This window comes from Odontomachus brunneus, unplaced genomic scaffold (genome assembly GCF_010583005.1).
Source record: "Odontomachus brunneus isolate Ranch 3 - 2012 unplaced genomic scaffold, Obru_v1 Obru_scaffold_044, whole genome shotgun sequence".
NCBI lineage: Eukaryota > Metazoa > Arthropoda > Insecta > Hymenoptera > Formicidae > Odontomachus > Odontomachus brunneus.
In genome coordinates, this window is record NW_022639494.1 from 216923 (window position 1) to 235938 (window position 19016).

The window sequence follows — 19016 nt, forward strand, 5'->3', positions numbered from 1 at the left end:
TCTCTCTCTCTCTCTCTCTCTCTCTCTCTCTCTCTCTCTCTCTCTGTCTCTCCCTCCCTCCCTCCCTCCCTCCCTCTCTATCACGTATAATACACATACAATAAGTCCATGACGGAGGAAAACACCGGGAAACTGCGTGGGTGTCCTTTTCAAAGCAACACGTGCGCGTATTCCCGCGCGGCGTGTCGCAATTTCTACCCGCGAAAATATCCACGAAATTTGCGTCGCGGCCTCTTTCGCTTATACTGCGTACACACTCTTCATTCACCGAGTCCTCCGCGTTTCTTTGTTGCAGCGCGCGGATTCGGCATGAGAGTAGTTGGTGGTAAGACAGGATCGGATGGACGCACCTTCGCGTGTATCGTTTGGACCGTGCCAGGCGGCCCTGCTGAGAAAGCCGGCTTGCAGCAAGGCGACAAGGTGAGTGTGTACGAATAGAGTTATCTAATTATATCGTTATCTAAAACAAACCTGGCTAACTTCTTCGTGGAGCTCACGGGCTGCACTCAACCCGCTACATTATTTTTCGCGGCACGGTAAAAGATTTTTACCATTGACCATATCACAGAAAACAAGTATTTCTCTTATGTACATTGAAAAAAAATTTTTAAATTAACAAATATTTATTAAATGAGTACCATTAATATATTTACTTAAATCAAAATTCTCTTCATTTAAACTGAATATTATTTACTTAAACCAAATAAATAATACTCGGTTTAAATGAAAAGAATTTTTATTTAAGTAAATTTATCAATGGTACTCATCTAATAAATATTTATTAATTTTTTAATATTTTTTCTCTGTTGTAATAAAAATAAAAATGGATAAAACACATTTGCATTTTGATATTCATTTTTATGAAACGTTGTTTTCATTTTGTATGTGGCCAGCGGGAAATTTTAATTTGTCGTAGTAGCGATCCACTGAATAATTTGAGTTTGTCAGATCTGGTCTAGAATTGTATACCTAACCTACGACACTACTGCAGAGAGAACGATGTGATACAATCTCGCGTACGAAAATTACGAAAGTACCCCGCGTCGCGCTTATATTTCTAATTCTCTTTCGACAATCGGGAGAAACCCAAAGAAATTTCCAATTTGTCCACTAGTATGCATGCATATCTTGTGCATGTGCAGTCGACTGGTCTCTATTATTTTTTCAAGAAGTTGAATTTGGTCGAACAGCGTTATTGACGTGGCCATATCGATCGAACGTCTATCAGTTGCGAAAAACTGGCGCGCGATTGTAATGTTAACCTTTCCGCTTCGCTCGGCACCGTCGCCTATAATCCGTTTTGCATTTTTAAAGTACGATAACTCCAGTACAGAGTATCGATGGTAACGTTTGTGAGTCTCGTGACTTCCCTCCAACTTCCAATCGGTAAATCCGCAAAATATGAACCACCGTCGCGTCCGTGCTACATAATGCTCCATTTAAGCAACCGATCGCATATCGCACGGAGCAGAAAATATTTTCCCGCTGACGTTTATCGTTACCCTTTATTGTAAACGGCTAAGTACCGCGAAAATATCGACAGCTACCGAAGCATTGATTCCAATTGACAAACGCGCGCGCATTAAAAGTTCGTTGTGCATCAATTTCGTTATGTATGCTCAGATCTATCGCGCTTCTCGCCGCTTCGATTATTATTAAGCCAATCATATTACATTTACGCAGACTTGCGATGAAATGCAAATTTCTATGTATAAATGGATTAATAGTAGTTATCTTTATGATATATTGTTAAAACCCTATCGACAATCAGAATGTGAGTAAAAAATATCACATATGCGTGAACCAATTTAAATATGGGGAATAAAAAAATAGTGAGAAGAGTAATACGCGCGTAAAGGTTTAATTATTTCGTTACCAAGCTATTAATAATAACCTTATTCAATTGAATTAACAGTTTTTCTGGCATTCAGAGCACACACCAACTATCATTCTGTTTTTACCACTGCGATAAATATGTTCTCCGAAAAATCCTAGTGGGATTATAAAAAATTTATAAAAATGCAATTTCAGTTTTTGCTGGCTAGAATTTTTATCGTGCAAATATACACAGAGTGTATCAATAACTGTTACTGGAATATTTTCGGAGCAAAACACAAAGTTGGTCCTAAAGACTAATATCCCGGCCCTATCTCTTCGATACCAAATATAAAACTTTTAATTTTTATGGTTATAAAACTACATTAATCAATAGTAGTTAATGTAGTATCAATGTAGTTAATGGAATGAAAGTAATTGTACCTTTAAAAAATAGAATGCTCTTGTTTTCTTTGTATAAATGAAATCTACTTTCTCTGAATATTAATTGTTTTCTAAGTAAAAAGTCGGAGTGCGAACATAAATAATAATAGATAATAACATAAATAATAAGAGAGAACATAAATTTAATCCATTTACATGCTCACGCGTTGCGTTTACACGCTGGATCGCGGACAAGACACAAATTGCCAGACATAAATGGGTTAAACAGCCTAACACGTACGTGTGTATACGTCAATATGTAAACGTCATTCAAACGTCAAGCTGGAAAGCGTATGAAAAGACGAGAAGTGTAGCCCTTTGGGCCCTCTGTCCGCCCCATGAGTGTCATCGCATACAAACAGGACATTCTAAATGATCGATCGATCGGACCTGCGATGCTCTCATCTCGGTTTGCCGTCATTACATTTCCATAAAGAGTCCCTGCTGATCGCTTAACGACGAATTCTCTCTTGTGCGCAACAATGTTTGATAAAGAACGACCGGATGTCGCAGGATGATTACATTCCCATAGGACCTGAGAGAAAGTATGCGCTTTCCTCTCAGCCAGAACCTAGCATTATTCGGATAAGCTCTTTACCAAAATGATGATACGAATAAATTTGGCTGAATAAATTTTTATGCGAATAAATTCTGCTCGCCTTCACGAACAGAACGGATGTTATTCATGAATAACGAATCACTTTCATTCAAATGTATGTGAATTGTTTGACGCGACGCATATTTTTCGCAAACATTTGTGAACAGAATGAGGAGCAGGAAATGTATTTTCATTACCGATGAATAATCATGGGACTGACAGTCAATAATCTTCCAAAGATAATATTTTTGTCCCAAGTGTACACAAAGTAAGTCAGCAAATGGAATATCTTCGAAGCAAAGAATGAAATTGACGGAATTTCAGGTCTTTGACGTTATTCCACTTAGAAAAGAATCTTATGATAATTAACGTTCTTCTCCTAAGTAAAATAATTTCGAAGATCTTTGAAAACCAACTTTGCATTTTTCTCCGAAGGTATTCCAGATAGTTACGGATGCACCCTGGATATACCCGCACGAGAAAAATTCTAGCAAATAAAAATTGCATTTTTATAAACTCTGACATGAGCAAAGATAAAAATTTCTCCTTAAATAACGAATAAACCCTCGAGTTTTATTTTTCATCCAATTTGGATAAAAGTCGCCCGACTCTCTAATCCTTCCTTCTGTCGTTTCGAGAGTACCGAATATCGGCGCGGGATTAGGAGAGCCTGTGTCCTGAATCCCGCGACACGAACGGAAGATGCCAACAACGTGACAAGCGTGACATACTTGTTGCTCGCGGAACGAAAATCTGCGACACGACGCTTTTGTGCATCTCGCGAATCGAGTAACGCTTTGTTTAATCCGCTTACGTCGCGACGCATGTAAAATCGGAGCCAGCGAACCTGATGGCAGCATTCGCTCGGATGACGACGCGCAACGACGACCAATTCGGCTGTCGAGCTCTGGAACAGACAGCCTGAGCGCTAGAATCCGGACATAACTTGCCCCGATTATGCTCTGTCTGTTTCCACTGTTTCGGCCGCGAACGCGTAAAACAATCGATTCCCCCTTCGTTCAGGAGAACATCTGTCGCGCGCTGGATGTGATCTTTGTTGGATCCGTTGTCATTAGCACGAACAATATTATAGTTCAATTAGAAGGTGATTTAATAGGCAAATACACACGAACCGACGTGCAAATGTGCGCGTTTCCATAAATATGCTGGGGAACGTTTCAAAGTAATTAATTCTGATCCTTCTCAGCACGCATTAATTCAATTCAATTACCTAATTCCTATTATTACTATTATTATTATCTCACTATGTATTAATGCCATATTATTATTTTTAATCTCAAAATGTGATACGAGAGATTTCGTGTCGTTAACGCAGATATAATAATATTCCTGCGCACACGTTTTGTAATTACGCCGCAGTAGTGAAAAAAGGGAACGCGTTACGGAATGCTTAAATGATTTTCGCTCGAACGGATGAACGCGCGAAACAAAGGCGTGATTTATGAATGGTTTTACGTAACAACCGACTATTCAAAATAGAAACGTGATATGGAATAAAAAGTTCCGCCTACCTTTGCTCGATGCGCGATGTAACGAGTGCGAGATTAAGTTTGCCCTTCTTACTTCCAAATATCTGTCCTCACACGTACGAGTCTACACGTAGCAATGTTTTACAAGGTGAATCGAATAATTATCGATTTTATAATGAACCAGGAATATATCTCGTCAACTCGCTAAAACTCGCCTGAATTTGCACCGAATCAGAGAAATGTCGTTCGATAGAAGCGCTAAAAATACGTGCCTCGAGATGCCTTAAAATCGCCAAGTGTGTCCCTACAATCGTATCGATTCTTCGATGAAGAGTACGACCAAGTTGCGCCCCTTTCCCATGAGATTTTGTGAAACTTTAAGTGTTCCCATAAATAATACATTGATCTGAAGCTTAGGACGAATATATATTAAGAATATAAAATCTCAATATTATTCTCTGATAACACGCAATATTCACGCCACGCGTTAACATAACTTTTATCGAGATTGTTTATCGAGATTGTAATTTTTTGTGAATCGTTTATCTCCCAAACGACTACGAGAATAATGCCGAGATTTTATATTCTCAATCTATTCGACATAAATTTTACAAATCGATGTATCATTAATTGGAATATTTAAAGTTTCTGAGAACAGGGCTAAATGTCTATAGACGCTTGACTGCATTCTTTCAAGTTTTTTCTTAGACTTGTTCTCGAAGAGAAAGTCGTGTAAAATAGCATTTAACAAATTTACTACGTTACATATTCACGGCTACTTTTAATTCGATCGAAATTTATGGACAATTTCTGAGACAGCCTGCAGATTCTGTTGCGCAGAAAGAGAGCAACGAAACTGCGAGGAAACAAAATCGAGGAAGGAGAAACTCCCCGATGTAACCCGTCTCATGAAGGGTATTTATCGAAGGATTCCGTACGTCGCAGGAAATCGAATTCCGTGAAATTTAAGAAAGAGAAGCGTGTGTTTTCTAGAGTTGCACACTATAGAGTTGCGATTTACAGCGAACTTATCTTTCTTATCCTCGACGCCACCATGTCGTTGAATTTCGAGGATAATTAAACTTTCGCCCGTTAGACGAGCCTCTAGAAGATCAACCGTCAAGATCGCGTTTCGATACGACCGAATTCCAAGCAGGCTCTTGGCCATCGCTGTGAGATTATACGTCGCTCGATTGCCACTTTTCGAATTTTTTTCAAGAGTCTTCGACAATAGCTGTGTCATTGATCTCACATTCGCGAAAGAGATACTGAGAAGTGCATGCAAACGATTTTTAAAACACATCTGTATAAACAAAGTTTTTTTCAGTGCAAAAGAATCGCATAATCCAATAAAATTATTATTACATTCAATTAACAATTCTTCAAATACTCCTTTGGACAATTTTAAAATATTCCTCGTTGCATTTGATTGATTAATATCTGTTTTAGATTAATCCCGCGTATAAATCACTAAAGGGCAATTAAAACCTCATTAAACATAATGATCTGTTGTTGGAAGAACGAATAATGTCTACATATAATTATTCATGGAAATATAACGCGGATATAGATATATGGATTCATCCATTTCCCTATATTTCGAGCAAACGAAAATATTTGACGATGTATGCTAGTTAGCCACGTTAAGTAACGACTAGAAGAAAAACGCGGAGAGAAATGGAGTTAAAAAAAGTCTTCCCGCCTGAGAAGCGGAGTAATTAGAAGAGCCGTGAGAGCAAAGTTCCTACTAAATGTTCTTAAAACAAGGACGTAATTAAATATTGATCGTTCATTCTGTATCGCGCCGAATAAGGAGACCGTAAACATCGTTTTACTGCGCCTAGCGCGTCGAATCTCAAACAAATGCGAATATTTTGTCAAACGCGAAGCCGACTTAAAGTTATGTTAATGAATCTGTCTTGATGAAACAAAGGTAGAGTATCTAGTATAGCAAACCTGCGCACCACCGCTTAATTAAACAAGTTACTATCTCACCTAATTAAAATTTCTCGTGCCAGATTTAAATATCTCTTGCAGTATTTTCATGAGATAGAATTTATCACAAATTTGAGGATCTGGATGTAACAACAGCGTAAATATATTCACGGTTTGAAGGAAATGGACATTAGTAATTTTTTTAGGAAAATGTACTTGGTGTCTAAAACCGAAGATTTGCGATTCGCAGGAGAACAACAAAGGAAAATGGATTTGATGTTTGCTGCAATTCTCATGACACTCGACCAGAAATGCAAGATGGAAGTCCAGAAATTTCAACAAACGAAATCTATTTCCTACATCCCGTCGTTATATTATATCGAGGTTCAAATGTTGAAATAGACCCAAAGTCTGTTCTTTTTCGCGATCGATACCGCGTGTACTACGTCATATCTCTCTCGCAAAAGATCTCGTTATAATCTATCCCTTCTCCCATATTCCGCGTTACCGGAGAGAATTACGGGGGCGCATCGCGTACATAAGCTCGTGGTTAATGGACAATCACCCACGCGGTAATTAATTACAATAAAGTTTGACGTCGAGTCGATCGAACGGTAAATCCAGTCCCAGCGTGTCCTCACAATATTTGCCCTGACGTCACGTGAACGTCGCCGTCGCGCAGCTTACGTCGGAAATGAAATTTAACGTCAGCATGGCCGGTGCGCCGTTAACCCGCGACGTGATCCAATAAACCGAACAACTTCCATTCACGACAAATACTCCGAAAGGCCGATACTTTTGTTCGCGGTACGTGCGTTTCGTTGATCAAATTGCACGCGGAATACCATATAATAAGCGAAGATAAACCAAAGAGTGAAGATAGAGTAACTCTATCTTACAACAAGAGTACGTGATATTCATAATAAGAATATAGCAATAATAATAATACATATAATCATATAAAAAACATATATGTGGAAATAAAATATACGCATTGCATAACATATATCATTCAGAAAAACGATAAACAATATATAGTTTATTAAAATTATACAACTATATGAATGAAATCATCAAAGTATTTCGAAAACACTTCATACACTGCTCAAAACAATCGAGGGGAATTACTTCTACATATTTTCGTATTGAAATTTTACATTAATCCTGTATAAGTTTCATCATATGAATAAATATATGTAATTAAATACGCGAATAAAGTATAAATATTATTTTCTTTACCGACATTCAAAGTTTGGCTAGGATTCGAATAAAAGAAAGGTGTTGGTAAATTCAAAATGGGATTTGTAGTTTAAAAAGGCGCACTAGCCAAACTTGCAATATATTCAAAATTTCAATTCGGATTAATAGATATTTTAAACATTAGAGATTATTTTTTTAATCTTAATCTTTTCAATAACGTATTTATGCAAATATATGATATAATGATATTTTAGTTATTCACTTTCATATTTCAGTTAAATTGCAGAATCAACAGAGGTATCAACAGAGGTATTCTTTCGATGAGATTACCGCTAATTATTTTGAGTAGTGTATATCTCGTCTCTACAAAAAGCGAACAAAATTAAAAAAATACGTTAAGTAAAAATCGTTGACTATATCAGATATAAAGATATCATTGATATAAAGATATCATTGATGTAAATAATCAATGCAAATAAGTTTTTGGTAAAAATATCCAAAAGGAGCATAAATAGCATGGACAGATGTATTTCTTGTGTTACTTGGTGTATTTTTTTAATTTTGTAAGCGTTTTGCAGAGCATCTTATTGTTATTTTCGAGTAAATATTGGTGAAATATAAAAAATGATACGAACTTCTTAATTTATATACCTGCTAAATCTATGTGAATGAATTTAATTAAATTTCAATTAAATTTCAGTTAATGTGCACGCTAAGTTCATGTGTACAAATTAAAATTCTCTTAATATTAAGATCCGGATTATCCGGATAATCCACATATGCGAGTTCGAGTAAACGGATAATAATTATTTCCACATAATTCGGACATGTTAAATTTTATCCAACATATCTACGCACGAGCGTTTGCGAATTTGAATTTCGTATCAGTGGACGCACGAATGCTCTTATTTTTTTATTCACCACCATTGCAATTTACATCATGCACTATATTCTACGTATATATCACTCACTGAGTATCGATATGCAACACTCACCACTTCACGATGAAACGTCTTTCGACGAGACTTGGCACTGCATCCTGGACTGTATTGTCCCACAGCCATCCAGCATCGTCAGTGTCGTCAGCGTCGTCAACATCCAACCAACGACATGTCAATCGTACTTCTGCATTTCCAACGCGATAATTTCAGCGATGTTTAACGGAAAGTACAATAAATTATGGTGCTTTATGTATTTTTTTATTATGGATATACTTAGTGATCGCGAGCCGCGTGCAAACGGCAACGCAGGAAAACCGCGACTTGAGTGAAATCATTCACGAAAAAAAAAGAGAAAAAATATTCCGCTCTGCAGGCAATTATGTTTGTAAACAAATTAAGTTTTCGTTTCGTACGAATACTGAATTGTAAAGCGACCGATAAATGCGTGTATCGAAACGTTAATTTTGTTAAACTCATTCGAAACAGGCCAAGTACAAGTGTAAAAATCGATACTGAAAAGCCCTAGAATTAAAATCCGCAAACGGAGTAATTGCGACGCAAATTAAAAATCAACTACTGATTGTGAAATTCGCGACGCCCTTTGTGTATGGAGATCACTTCGCGATATCTATGCGGTTACTTTTGGAAATTTAATTTAACGAGAATCGTATTTCTCAAAAGATGTAATCACGAACACGCGAGCGTACGAAACCAATAATGGGAAATCTCAGTGATTTCCAAATTAATCAAATAATATAAACGAAAAAAGAGAAACTTCAATATGCAAAAATCTACAATATAAATCGCATTGATATTCGTGAAATTTGAGTGAACAAATCCGAAATTTAATACCTGAAATTTGTATCTTGATGTCTTTCACTCACCAAAATGCCATGCATTCAGAGTCGGTCGCGTTCTGCCACATTTGGATCTACAATAGAACAAAAAATGCAATTACGCTGGTTAATTACAGGGACTCGGTTTAACGTATAATTGCGCTTAGTTACAGGCGGGTTAGTCCTTTGCGGTCGTAATTCGAGTTATTCTGACGACTACGTTTTAGCTCTCGACCGCAAAGGGGGCTAAAGGGTTCAAGAGTACCGGCCGTCTGTAAACTTACCTTCGAGCCAACTCTGCTCGGCCTGAACCGGATCTTCCGTTACGGCAACCGCATCCATAGAAACAACAACTGTATCCATCGTGTGACCACTGATTGTCGAATCTAAAACGAAAGTGATTTGACTATTTAGTTAAATAACAATAGAGAAGTTACCTAGTTCGCGAGGAATCGAGAATAACAGGATATTGGAGGATGAATATTTGGGAGAAAACCTGAGTCGAAATTTTGATCCTCTTTTAGGCTTTACTATCCAATTCAACATTTATTTTAATATTCTGAAACTTACATCAATCTTTTTTGTTTCTATTTAACCTACTTGAATCAAAATGTTGATCCTACTTTCAGTTTATTCCATTTAACATTTATTTTTATAATCTGAAGTCTATAATACAACCTATTTTAACGCTAAAAATAGTGAAAAAGAAAATTTCAGACATCATCAGAGTCAAAGAAAAAGTAAATTATATTCTTAGGATTAAACTTACTTTGTTAACTTACAAATAAGTCTACCTAAAAGGTATTCCGATATCTTTTTTATTTTTATTTTTCTTTCAAATGTAGAAGTACAAAAAATATTTAGGTCGTATTTTTTCATTTTGGCCCACTTTGAGTTTCATGGGCAGTTTATAGCTTTTAAATGTTCTCATTCTTTATCATTAACAAATACGACAAAGATGCATAAGAAATAAAATTGAATATAAGATATAGTTGAACAATTTTAACAAAGTCGGCATAGCTGAGACACGAACCATTCTAAATTTCTTTAGCCGAGATTCCAACCGGAATATTTCAAATCTGTGCTAAATTAGTCAAAATGGTTCGAATCTCGGCCAAACCGAGAAATTATTTGTATAAATAACTTTTTTCAACTTTTTATATGTTTTGTTTAAACATTTTATTATTTATACAAATAATTTTACACATTTGACTTCATATTCATAATCAGCAAACTAAAAACGCCTATTCAATTTTACTTATCATGCATAACATGTATTCAATTTTATTTATCATGCATTTTTATTGCACTTGTTGATGATAAAACATTAGTGAAAACATTAAAAAACTATAAACTGCCCGTGAAACTCAAAGTGGGCCAAAATGAAAAAATATGACCTAAATATTTTTTGTACTTTTACATTTGTGCCAAATTAGAAAGAAATTGGAGCGTAACTTTTAGATAGGTTTACTTGTTAGCTTCTACTGCATTGTAGAATTTTAATATAAAACCAAAATTTTGACTCGGGAAAGGGGCTATTTGGCACGGAGATATTAAAGCACAAGTTAGACAATCTTTTCCCTTTAAATTAAATAAAATTAATAAACGTTGGATATCTTCTAGGATTCAATACATTACCGTTGTTGACTACAATCTCGAAATGATGATTGAACGCGCGAAAAATCGTGGAGTGTCTCAGAGCCGTTTTTATCGCGTTAGAAAAGTCGAGAAATAACCGCGACGCGATCCGTCGCGCTCAACTCAGCGTCGAGGACTGTTATGAGCGCGAATACTTCGCATACGTGCGCGTATGTTGTCCTTAAGGTCATGCGACTTTGATAGCGTCTAGCCGTTGGTCTGTTCTTTTCAGCTGCACCGCTGAACTGATGCAATAAGTTAAAGGAGACAAGTATATTTTTTCTCACTCTAACTTATTGCACCAATTCAGCAGTGCAGCTGAAAAAAACAGACCAGTGCCGCTACAAAATACGTTAGTGATTTAACGGTACATTACATCTAAATTTTTATATACACTGTTTGTGTATAGTCGTACAACACACAGTTATTGATTACTGAGAGAGTTTGCACTGGTATAAGAGTATTAAATATATTACAGATATCAGGGTATTACTAGTATCAAATAAACATATTAAATATCGTTTAAACAAGAGAAATATAGAAACAATATGAGATAAAAGTATTAAATTTGATTACTTTATGTGACGGGCTCACTTCGATCGTAATTATTTTGTTCGCTACAAATTGTGGGATACAAACGATCACGATTTATTAATTAAAACGCATATTCTGTTCGATTTGCGAAGAAATAGCGGGTATTTCGCATTTGGCTCTATATAATAACGGATTAGAGTATTGCCGCGCTGCGCAAACTCGGAGAGCGAGAAAACAAATTTAACAATAACTTCAATTGAATTCTAGACGGTGAGAGTTTATCTTGGAAGATCGAGGCTGAGAAAGAGATTTAAATGTCATTAAAATAACTTCCACTAGTTAGAATCAAAGCAGACGAAGCGACATGCTTTTGACAAAGTTGGGAACGCGATACGATATAACGTTCCGATTGAATTTTTCGTTAATCTTTGGAATAGGCTGAAACATGTGTATAAAATATTGTTTTTAATAGTACTTTTACATGTGATCAAGTTTAGACAATTCTCAGTAAAAAGTACGATATTTTGGATGGATATTTTTGTGCCATGATATTCATAATATTTCCAGTAACATCAACGCGCTATTAATGATGCGCGAGAGATGCGGATGAAGATGCAAAATAATCCAAAAATGATCATCATGAATTAACGCAATCGACGCACGGCAAGAGTAGAACGCCAATATTAAAAAGCGCTTATATTCACGCTTTTGCTCGACAAGACTAATGCATTCCGTATGAATATTCTGCAGCACGTACGTCCCGTAAATGCGCGCGTTCAGAATTTTTCACGTTATTATTTTAAAACGTACCCCACACCAGCATTTCACGTTAATCGGATGGAACGTCCAGCTGGCAGCGTTTTTAAACGAAGAACTTTTATAATCAGAGAACACAACACCTCTCGAAATAACGATAAAATACGAAACTTATTAAACGCACGTATTTTTGCGCGTTTCGCCTAAACGCGGCATGTCCCGCGTTAAATCTCGTATTTACAGCGTGAGTGGCGTGTGCTTGGCGCTCCATTAGTTTCAGCGCTCGGCCGCGGAAATGTCAGCACAGCGTAATCTCTCCGAAATTTTATTTCCAACCGACCCGCTAAAATTCTCGCGCCTCGTTCGCGTGTCCGTCGCGTCGCGATATTTCCTTTGCCGGCCGGCGGAAATAGCTCACATTAATCTCGCTTCGCGCGTTATCGCCGTGTCGCTCTGACGCATCGCTCTTCCGCATCGTTGTCGCGAAAAATATTTAGGGAAAACGCGACGCGACGCGCTTCCAGCTACATCGCGCTTCAAGCCGCATCTCGCAACGATATTGCTACGAGGAACGACGTGTCCGGGGACAGCGAAGGGCATGGATAGCATGCTGTAAATTTCCCAGACGACGTGGAACTAAGGAGAGGCGTTTCTCGAGGGCTGAACGGTCGCAACGGGGTCGCTTATTTTAAATAATGTTTCCGAATGGGACGAAATACGGGGCGCTCGTGCATCGTAAATAAGCAACGAGGTAACGCGATAAGGCTGGATTAACAGGAGAGCCGGTAAGGAGAATTCCGCGACGTAGAATATTTTACCTTTCGTTATCGTATGTACAGAGCTTACTGCAGCTTAACGGAATTATCAAAAATAATTCGAACAATTATGAAAATGAAAGAAGTGGGTCTTAAGAGTCATTCGTAGTTGTCTGTTGCGAAATTAAATTAAATACTGTGGGCGGATAATAATACTTCACAATGTCTAACATGATCAGTTTTTTCCGGCCTATCATGCGCGGCGAATCAGCCTTTCACGTTAAATTAACCCTTTATTCCAATCTGCATATATAAAGCCAAAAGCGTCAGCAAAGGCATCAAATTTGACATAGTTACTCTCTAGGAACCTGCAGAAAATATAGACTATATGAAACCTAGACACTCTACGCCCTCCCTCTAATTTCACTCCCTTGACATTTTGTAATAATCTAGGCAACGCTGAGTAGTTTCAGCTAGTTATTATTAATACCCATTCCCCCATGTGATTATGCATTTTTATTCAATTTGAATGTTGCGAAAAATATTGCCTCAGCCGACAGATTATTATCATCCTTTTACATTATAAATTCAATTTCGCAACAGACAACCGCGAATGGTTCTTAGAGGCCCCATTTCTCTCACTTTAGTTAAATTTCATCAGAGCCTGTTTACACACCTCGAATGATTATATTCGATTATATCTCTGCTCCGTCGCAGAGATCGTTCTTCGACATTACGCGAAATACAATATCTCCTTCTGGCGTAATAATAACTCTCCGGAGAGCAACGCGACGGAGAAGTCTCTTGGGGCGTTTGTTAATTTTAATGAAGAACAATTCAATATCTGTTAAGACGCGGTGTAAGTAACCGCGCGAATACTATACGCGAATTCGCTCAGTAACTTTGCTCAGTCACGTCGTGATGATAGCCACTGCGATAGGAATGAATGCGTGACGATTGTCGGGTGCAAGAGCGCGACTGTTTTATAATTTAACAGCGTCACTTTTTTTCCGCTTGGTATATCGACCAAAACTGGTCATCCCGCATCCCACACACTCCGTGTCGAGATGTGCGAATTTTCGCCCGGATAGCTCTCGGCGAAGATCGATCGGCTTTTAAAAAACCGCGCGACGCATTTCTAGTTAAACTTCACAGTGCGGCCATTGTGTGTCGCCGCCAAAGTTCCGTGAATATCTTTCGCCCTAACCACGAATGCACATTGGATTTATTTTCTGGTTGATCGCGCTACGATATATCGTGCGATGAAACGAGGATCAGGCAACGGCGACCGATGGCTGATCGCTTTCGTACGCGTCATTTCCTGCATCCGGTTATCGGCAGCCACGGTCTTCCCTTTACAAGGACTCGGTCGCCGGGCAGCGACAGAGAGGAAAAAGAAACCACTACGCGGATACGCACAATGTGACGTGGAAGTTGAAAAGCTCGTCCTGGAGCACCGAGATAGAAAATTGTGCGCGCGTAATAGCGTGGAACGCGTGTGCGTGACTCGCTTTGGATCGCGGCTAAAGCGGGACCCGACGATCGAAACGTGAAAAATGGCTACGGGATACACGGAGACCGGAAGAGTAACTGATTCCGTTATCAGGAGAGATTTCGGGGAGATTCGAAGAGATAGAAAACGAAACCCTGAATCTCACTGAAGGAATTTACGAAGCTGAAATGACGAAACACGACTATGTATTTCTTAAGATAACAATACTAATTATGGGTCATTTAAAGTTAGAGTAACTTTCACTCATTTACACAAATTCGTCGAACAAACATTCAAAGTAACTCTTATAATATAAGCACCAACAAACGTCATAACTTTGAAGCAAAATTATTAGACTTCAAATCAATTAATTCTAAATTCAAAATAAAATAATCAGAAACGTTTGTGCATAGATCGCAATTATAGGTCAGTAAATATTTCGCGTCTCTATAAGAGGTTATATTATACGATATCCAATTTCATATAATGTCCATATATTCACATTATTTTATATATTGAATAATGACGCACGATTGGAGTTCAATCTATAATGCATGTAATACAATATTGTGATATTGTAGATTCTTTCTTAAATATTAACAAATATTTGTGAATGTAACTTTATAAATCTACTCATAATTTAGTTATAATGTTTATTCTTTCAATATAATAATAAATCAAGTTTGATCTGTAACTGAGGGCCATAATTGATAATTATGGCTCCCATTTTATTGGCCCAAATTAGTCCCGGTACAAGTTAGTCCACAATAGGTACAGTAAGGTTTTTTTAACCTTGGACTTAAACCAAGATTATAACTAATTTCCTGGCAAATGGCGCTCCTCGCACTACTAGTTTGTAATCCCTAATTTTAAGCATTATTACGACTTCTGGCATCGCAAGAAACAACTTTTGCTAGGAAATTATGTTATAGTTTTGGCCTTAGGGGGGATAAAAAATTAAAAGCTTATAACACCTATTGTGGACTAAGACTTGTGAGAGTCTAACAAATATAAGAAATGCCTTGAACATTCTATCGAGAAATGGACAGTGAAGATGGGAGCTACTTCGAGATCTTCTGCAAACAAGGGACGAAGAGTTTCTTTTGTGGCAATACAAAAAGAATCGAATAAAGGGAAAATTCTGCATTATCATACGGCTCACGCGAAATCGCCTCTCCCATCCCTTATGCAATCTCCTTTTTTAGCCGGAAGTCTGCGAAAGATGAGAGAGAAAGAAAGACAGAGAAGGAGGCACACAAGAAACGCCGTTCGACAACATCTGCGGAAAGTTGAAAACACCTTTCCACCTCGCGCTCGAATAAACATTTCCGCGTAGATGCAAAGTTTCTCATCGTGGGCATTCCTTAATCCAAGAAGAAAAACTCGAACGCCGGAGGATCTACTCCGACGCGATTACTGTGCTACTTTTACGTTTCATCAAGTACCGTGGAATTCGAAATTACATTTCTTGCCAGATTTCCCGCGTGCCGTCTTTTACCTTTCCTTTTGCCGAAGACGCTTCCTCAACACGACGAGGACGTCGACTCGGTTGGGTCGCCTGTAATTCCATATTTTGCACTCACGTATTTAGCACGCGCACACACACTTGAACGGAAGAAAAATAAATAATAGCCGCGGGCGTATCGATCGTGCACCTCATTTTTCTTCACGCCGATACAGCTATTTACATTCGTTGTGGCTTTGGTTTCGTGGTTTAATTGAAAGCCGCTCGAATGGCGTAATTAATAGGGATCGCATAACATGTTCCAAGGATCTCTGCGCCTGAACGCAGTTATACAGCGCTGCGGTGAATACACATTTTCAGATTTCACGTTCAATAAATGATAATTCAAACGAAATTATGGCGGAGGCAAGTTTTGTAAGCCCGACGCTTGAATCAATCGCGCGCACGTATACTTATTTTGCTGCATTGATTCTTATCGCAAGAAAACGCGAGAGAACGTGAAACTCCTCGCCGAGTATTTTCCACCTTATCGGAATAATCAACGATACACCGCCCTCACCTGCGCCCATCTAGTCGGACATTTAATTCGATTCCCGTTAATTGACACCTTGTCGAGCGTAAAGTAAATTGAAACGCACAATTCGGTAATGCGAGAAACGTGACGCGCAAATGACTGTGTGTGCGCGGGAAGTGGTGGTTAAACGCGCTTAATCAGTCCGAATGCCTGAAAATCATTCAAGAGCCGAATTCATCAAACGCGATTCAATCTCGCGTGTCTCTGCCCGGCTTAGAGACGCGAGCTGTACGTTTAATCGCTGTTTAATCCCAATTTTTCACGCTTTCCCACGTTTCGCGAACGCGTGAACGCGCCCGTGCGCGCGATAAATAGCACGTATCCGTCGAGCTAAAACAGACGGAGAAGGCACCTTAATCCTGAGGTATGTCTCCTTGGCTGAGGCCTGGTCTCGAGGATTAGCACGACGAATTCCCCTCGTCCGAAAGTTTGCCAGCTTACCCCTTCCCCTCCTCCCTCGTCGGCCCTCGGGCGGCCTCGTCGCCTTCGTTTCCCCACCGGCAATCAGCTCGAGTAATTAAAGTAATTAAAGTACTTAAAGAGCCGACGGGACCGGTACTTTACGACCGATTGCAATCCGGTGTGCCGTTGCCTCCCTCGCCTCGACGCGTCTTGACATTAATTTCACCGCCGCCGCCGCCGTCGCCGTCGCCGACCTCGGCATCTAGAATCCCCGGGAGAATTCCTGTGCCGCTGTGCTTGCTCCCTTTCCCCCCGCGAGATGAATCATTCCGCGATATCCCGGGGCGTCTTGGGGTCGTCGCGTCCGAAAATTGCGATCTCGAGATACCCCGCGCGCTCTTACGCAGCTCGTGCCGAATGGCAGTAAAGATATCGCGCGATATATGCGCGTATAAGAATATAAAATATGCAATAATCGTGCGCGCGCGTAAGTTAAAGTGACAACGTGAATTGAATACGTAAGATAATGCTACACATTTTTCACGAGAACGTATGTACCGATCATTTATGACTTTTAAATTTCTTCAAGTGAAATTTTACTCAAAAAATAAAGCGACCATCGAATCACTCGAGTGATTTCTCATTCATCGGAATGAATTCTTTATTCTGAATCGTGTCGAGCAAATATCTTCACTCGAAATTGAAACGTGATCCTGATGTCACAGCAGCATATTCATCGAAACATTCATTCATATGGAGTCAGAATCCATTTCAAATCTGAGTGAAAGATTTATCCTCGCGACTTGGAGTGGAATCACTACCGCTTCGAGCGAAAATACTGCCACTTTTCACTCGCTTCGAGTGAGATTCCACTTCAAGATATTTGGAGAGTGCGAGATGAAATGATGATGAAGAATAATTCTCGTCCACTGAGAAAAAAGTTTGATACTTGTAACTGTAATTACATAGAGAAATAATTACTTCGAATCGTGGTTAAGAAAACTATTTTTCATTAAATTCTACTATAATGTTAGAAATAATAACACTACTTGCATGTTACTACTACCATTTTCATGTTGGAACAACTAAAAAATATAGTTGAAGCCAAAAACAATTTTATTTAAATCTGCGTGCCGTTGCACATTAATACACGGTAACAGCATGCAGTTGCAAGATCAACAATTTTTTTTCCCTCAGTGTTGAAAGAAAGGCTTTTATACCGTTGTAAAAATTGCTTTTATACCGTCCTATATATTTTTTGTAAATATTCCTGCTGGCCCTTATTCGCTAAATGAGAGATTACAGATTCGACTGCGTTGCGATTGTATCAATGAACCGCGTAGCTGAAATGAGGGACGGTGGTTGCACTATTTCCTGTATTTACTTTCTCTATATGATTACGCGAGCTGTATTTGACATTCGCATACTACGTGCGAGTAATCATCCGTGCCCAGAAAGTCTACTCGCTCAGTGAAATAATGCGCGCGAAACGGTCCGCAGGTGTTGGAGTGGTCCGGTGTGTCTCTGATCGATCGGAGCTTCGAGGAGGTGCAGCAGATAATCGAGCGGACCGACGACGTGGCCGAATTGGTGGTGGAGCACGCAACCGATATGTAAGTCAACGTCTGTACATGATAATAGTGTTACGCCGAGACAATCGCGCGAATACACCTACTAACCGCAAATCGATCCTTCTTGTGTGTTCGCCTCGTGTTGCTTCTCGCCGGCTGATTTATGCGCGCGCGCGCGCGTGCTCACGGAAAACAGCACCGGGGATCTGCTGGATGATCCGCAGTCCGGGAAAACACCGACGAGTTTGGGCCTGCTGATGGGTGAGTACCGGCATACGGAATTTTCCCAAACACACGTCCAGCACGTCTATTGTGCTCAAGCCTCACGTTCTCCACGAGATTCGAACCTGCAGGAATTCTATTTATTTGTCGGAACAGTCTTCCCGCGACCGCGTCCATTCGCATCGAAATATCCACTGGCCGCGGATGATCTTCGATCTGCGAAACACGTTGTATCTCTCGCGGGATTTCCGAGTGAAAGTTAACACGCGAACTGAAATTTCATTATACGATTTTCGTAAATCGGCTATCGCGAATCCGCTTATTTTTCGCGCCTCTCCCCCCCCCCCC

General features: G+C 39.1%; 1 protein-coding gene across 4 annotated transcripts in view; it reads left to right on the forward strand.

The window, feature by feature from the left end:
• The window catches only part of LOC116844666 (regulating synaptic membrane exocytosis protein 1), a 209258-nt gene that overhangs the window by 153267 nt on the left and 36975 nt on the right, over positions 1–19016 (forward strand). For all 4 annotated transcript variants that reach the window (XR_004378114.1, XR_004378115.1, XM_032816521.1 and 1 more), the window contains exons 12-14: positions 296–420; positions 18376–18488; positions 18643–18707. Coding sequence is in view for 2 of the 4 variants with exons in the window: in XM_032816521.1 (XP_032672412.1) it covers positions 296–420; positions 18376–18488; positions 18643–18707 (303 nt within the window). In the remaining 2 variants the exon portion in view is untranslated. The remainder of the gene's footprint in view (positions 1–295; positions 421–18375; positions 18489–18642; positions 18708–19016) is intronic.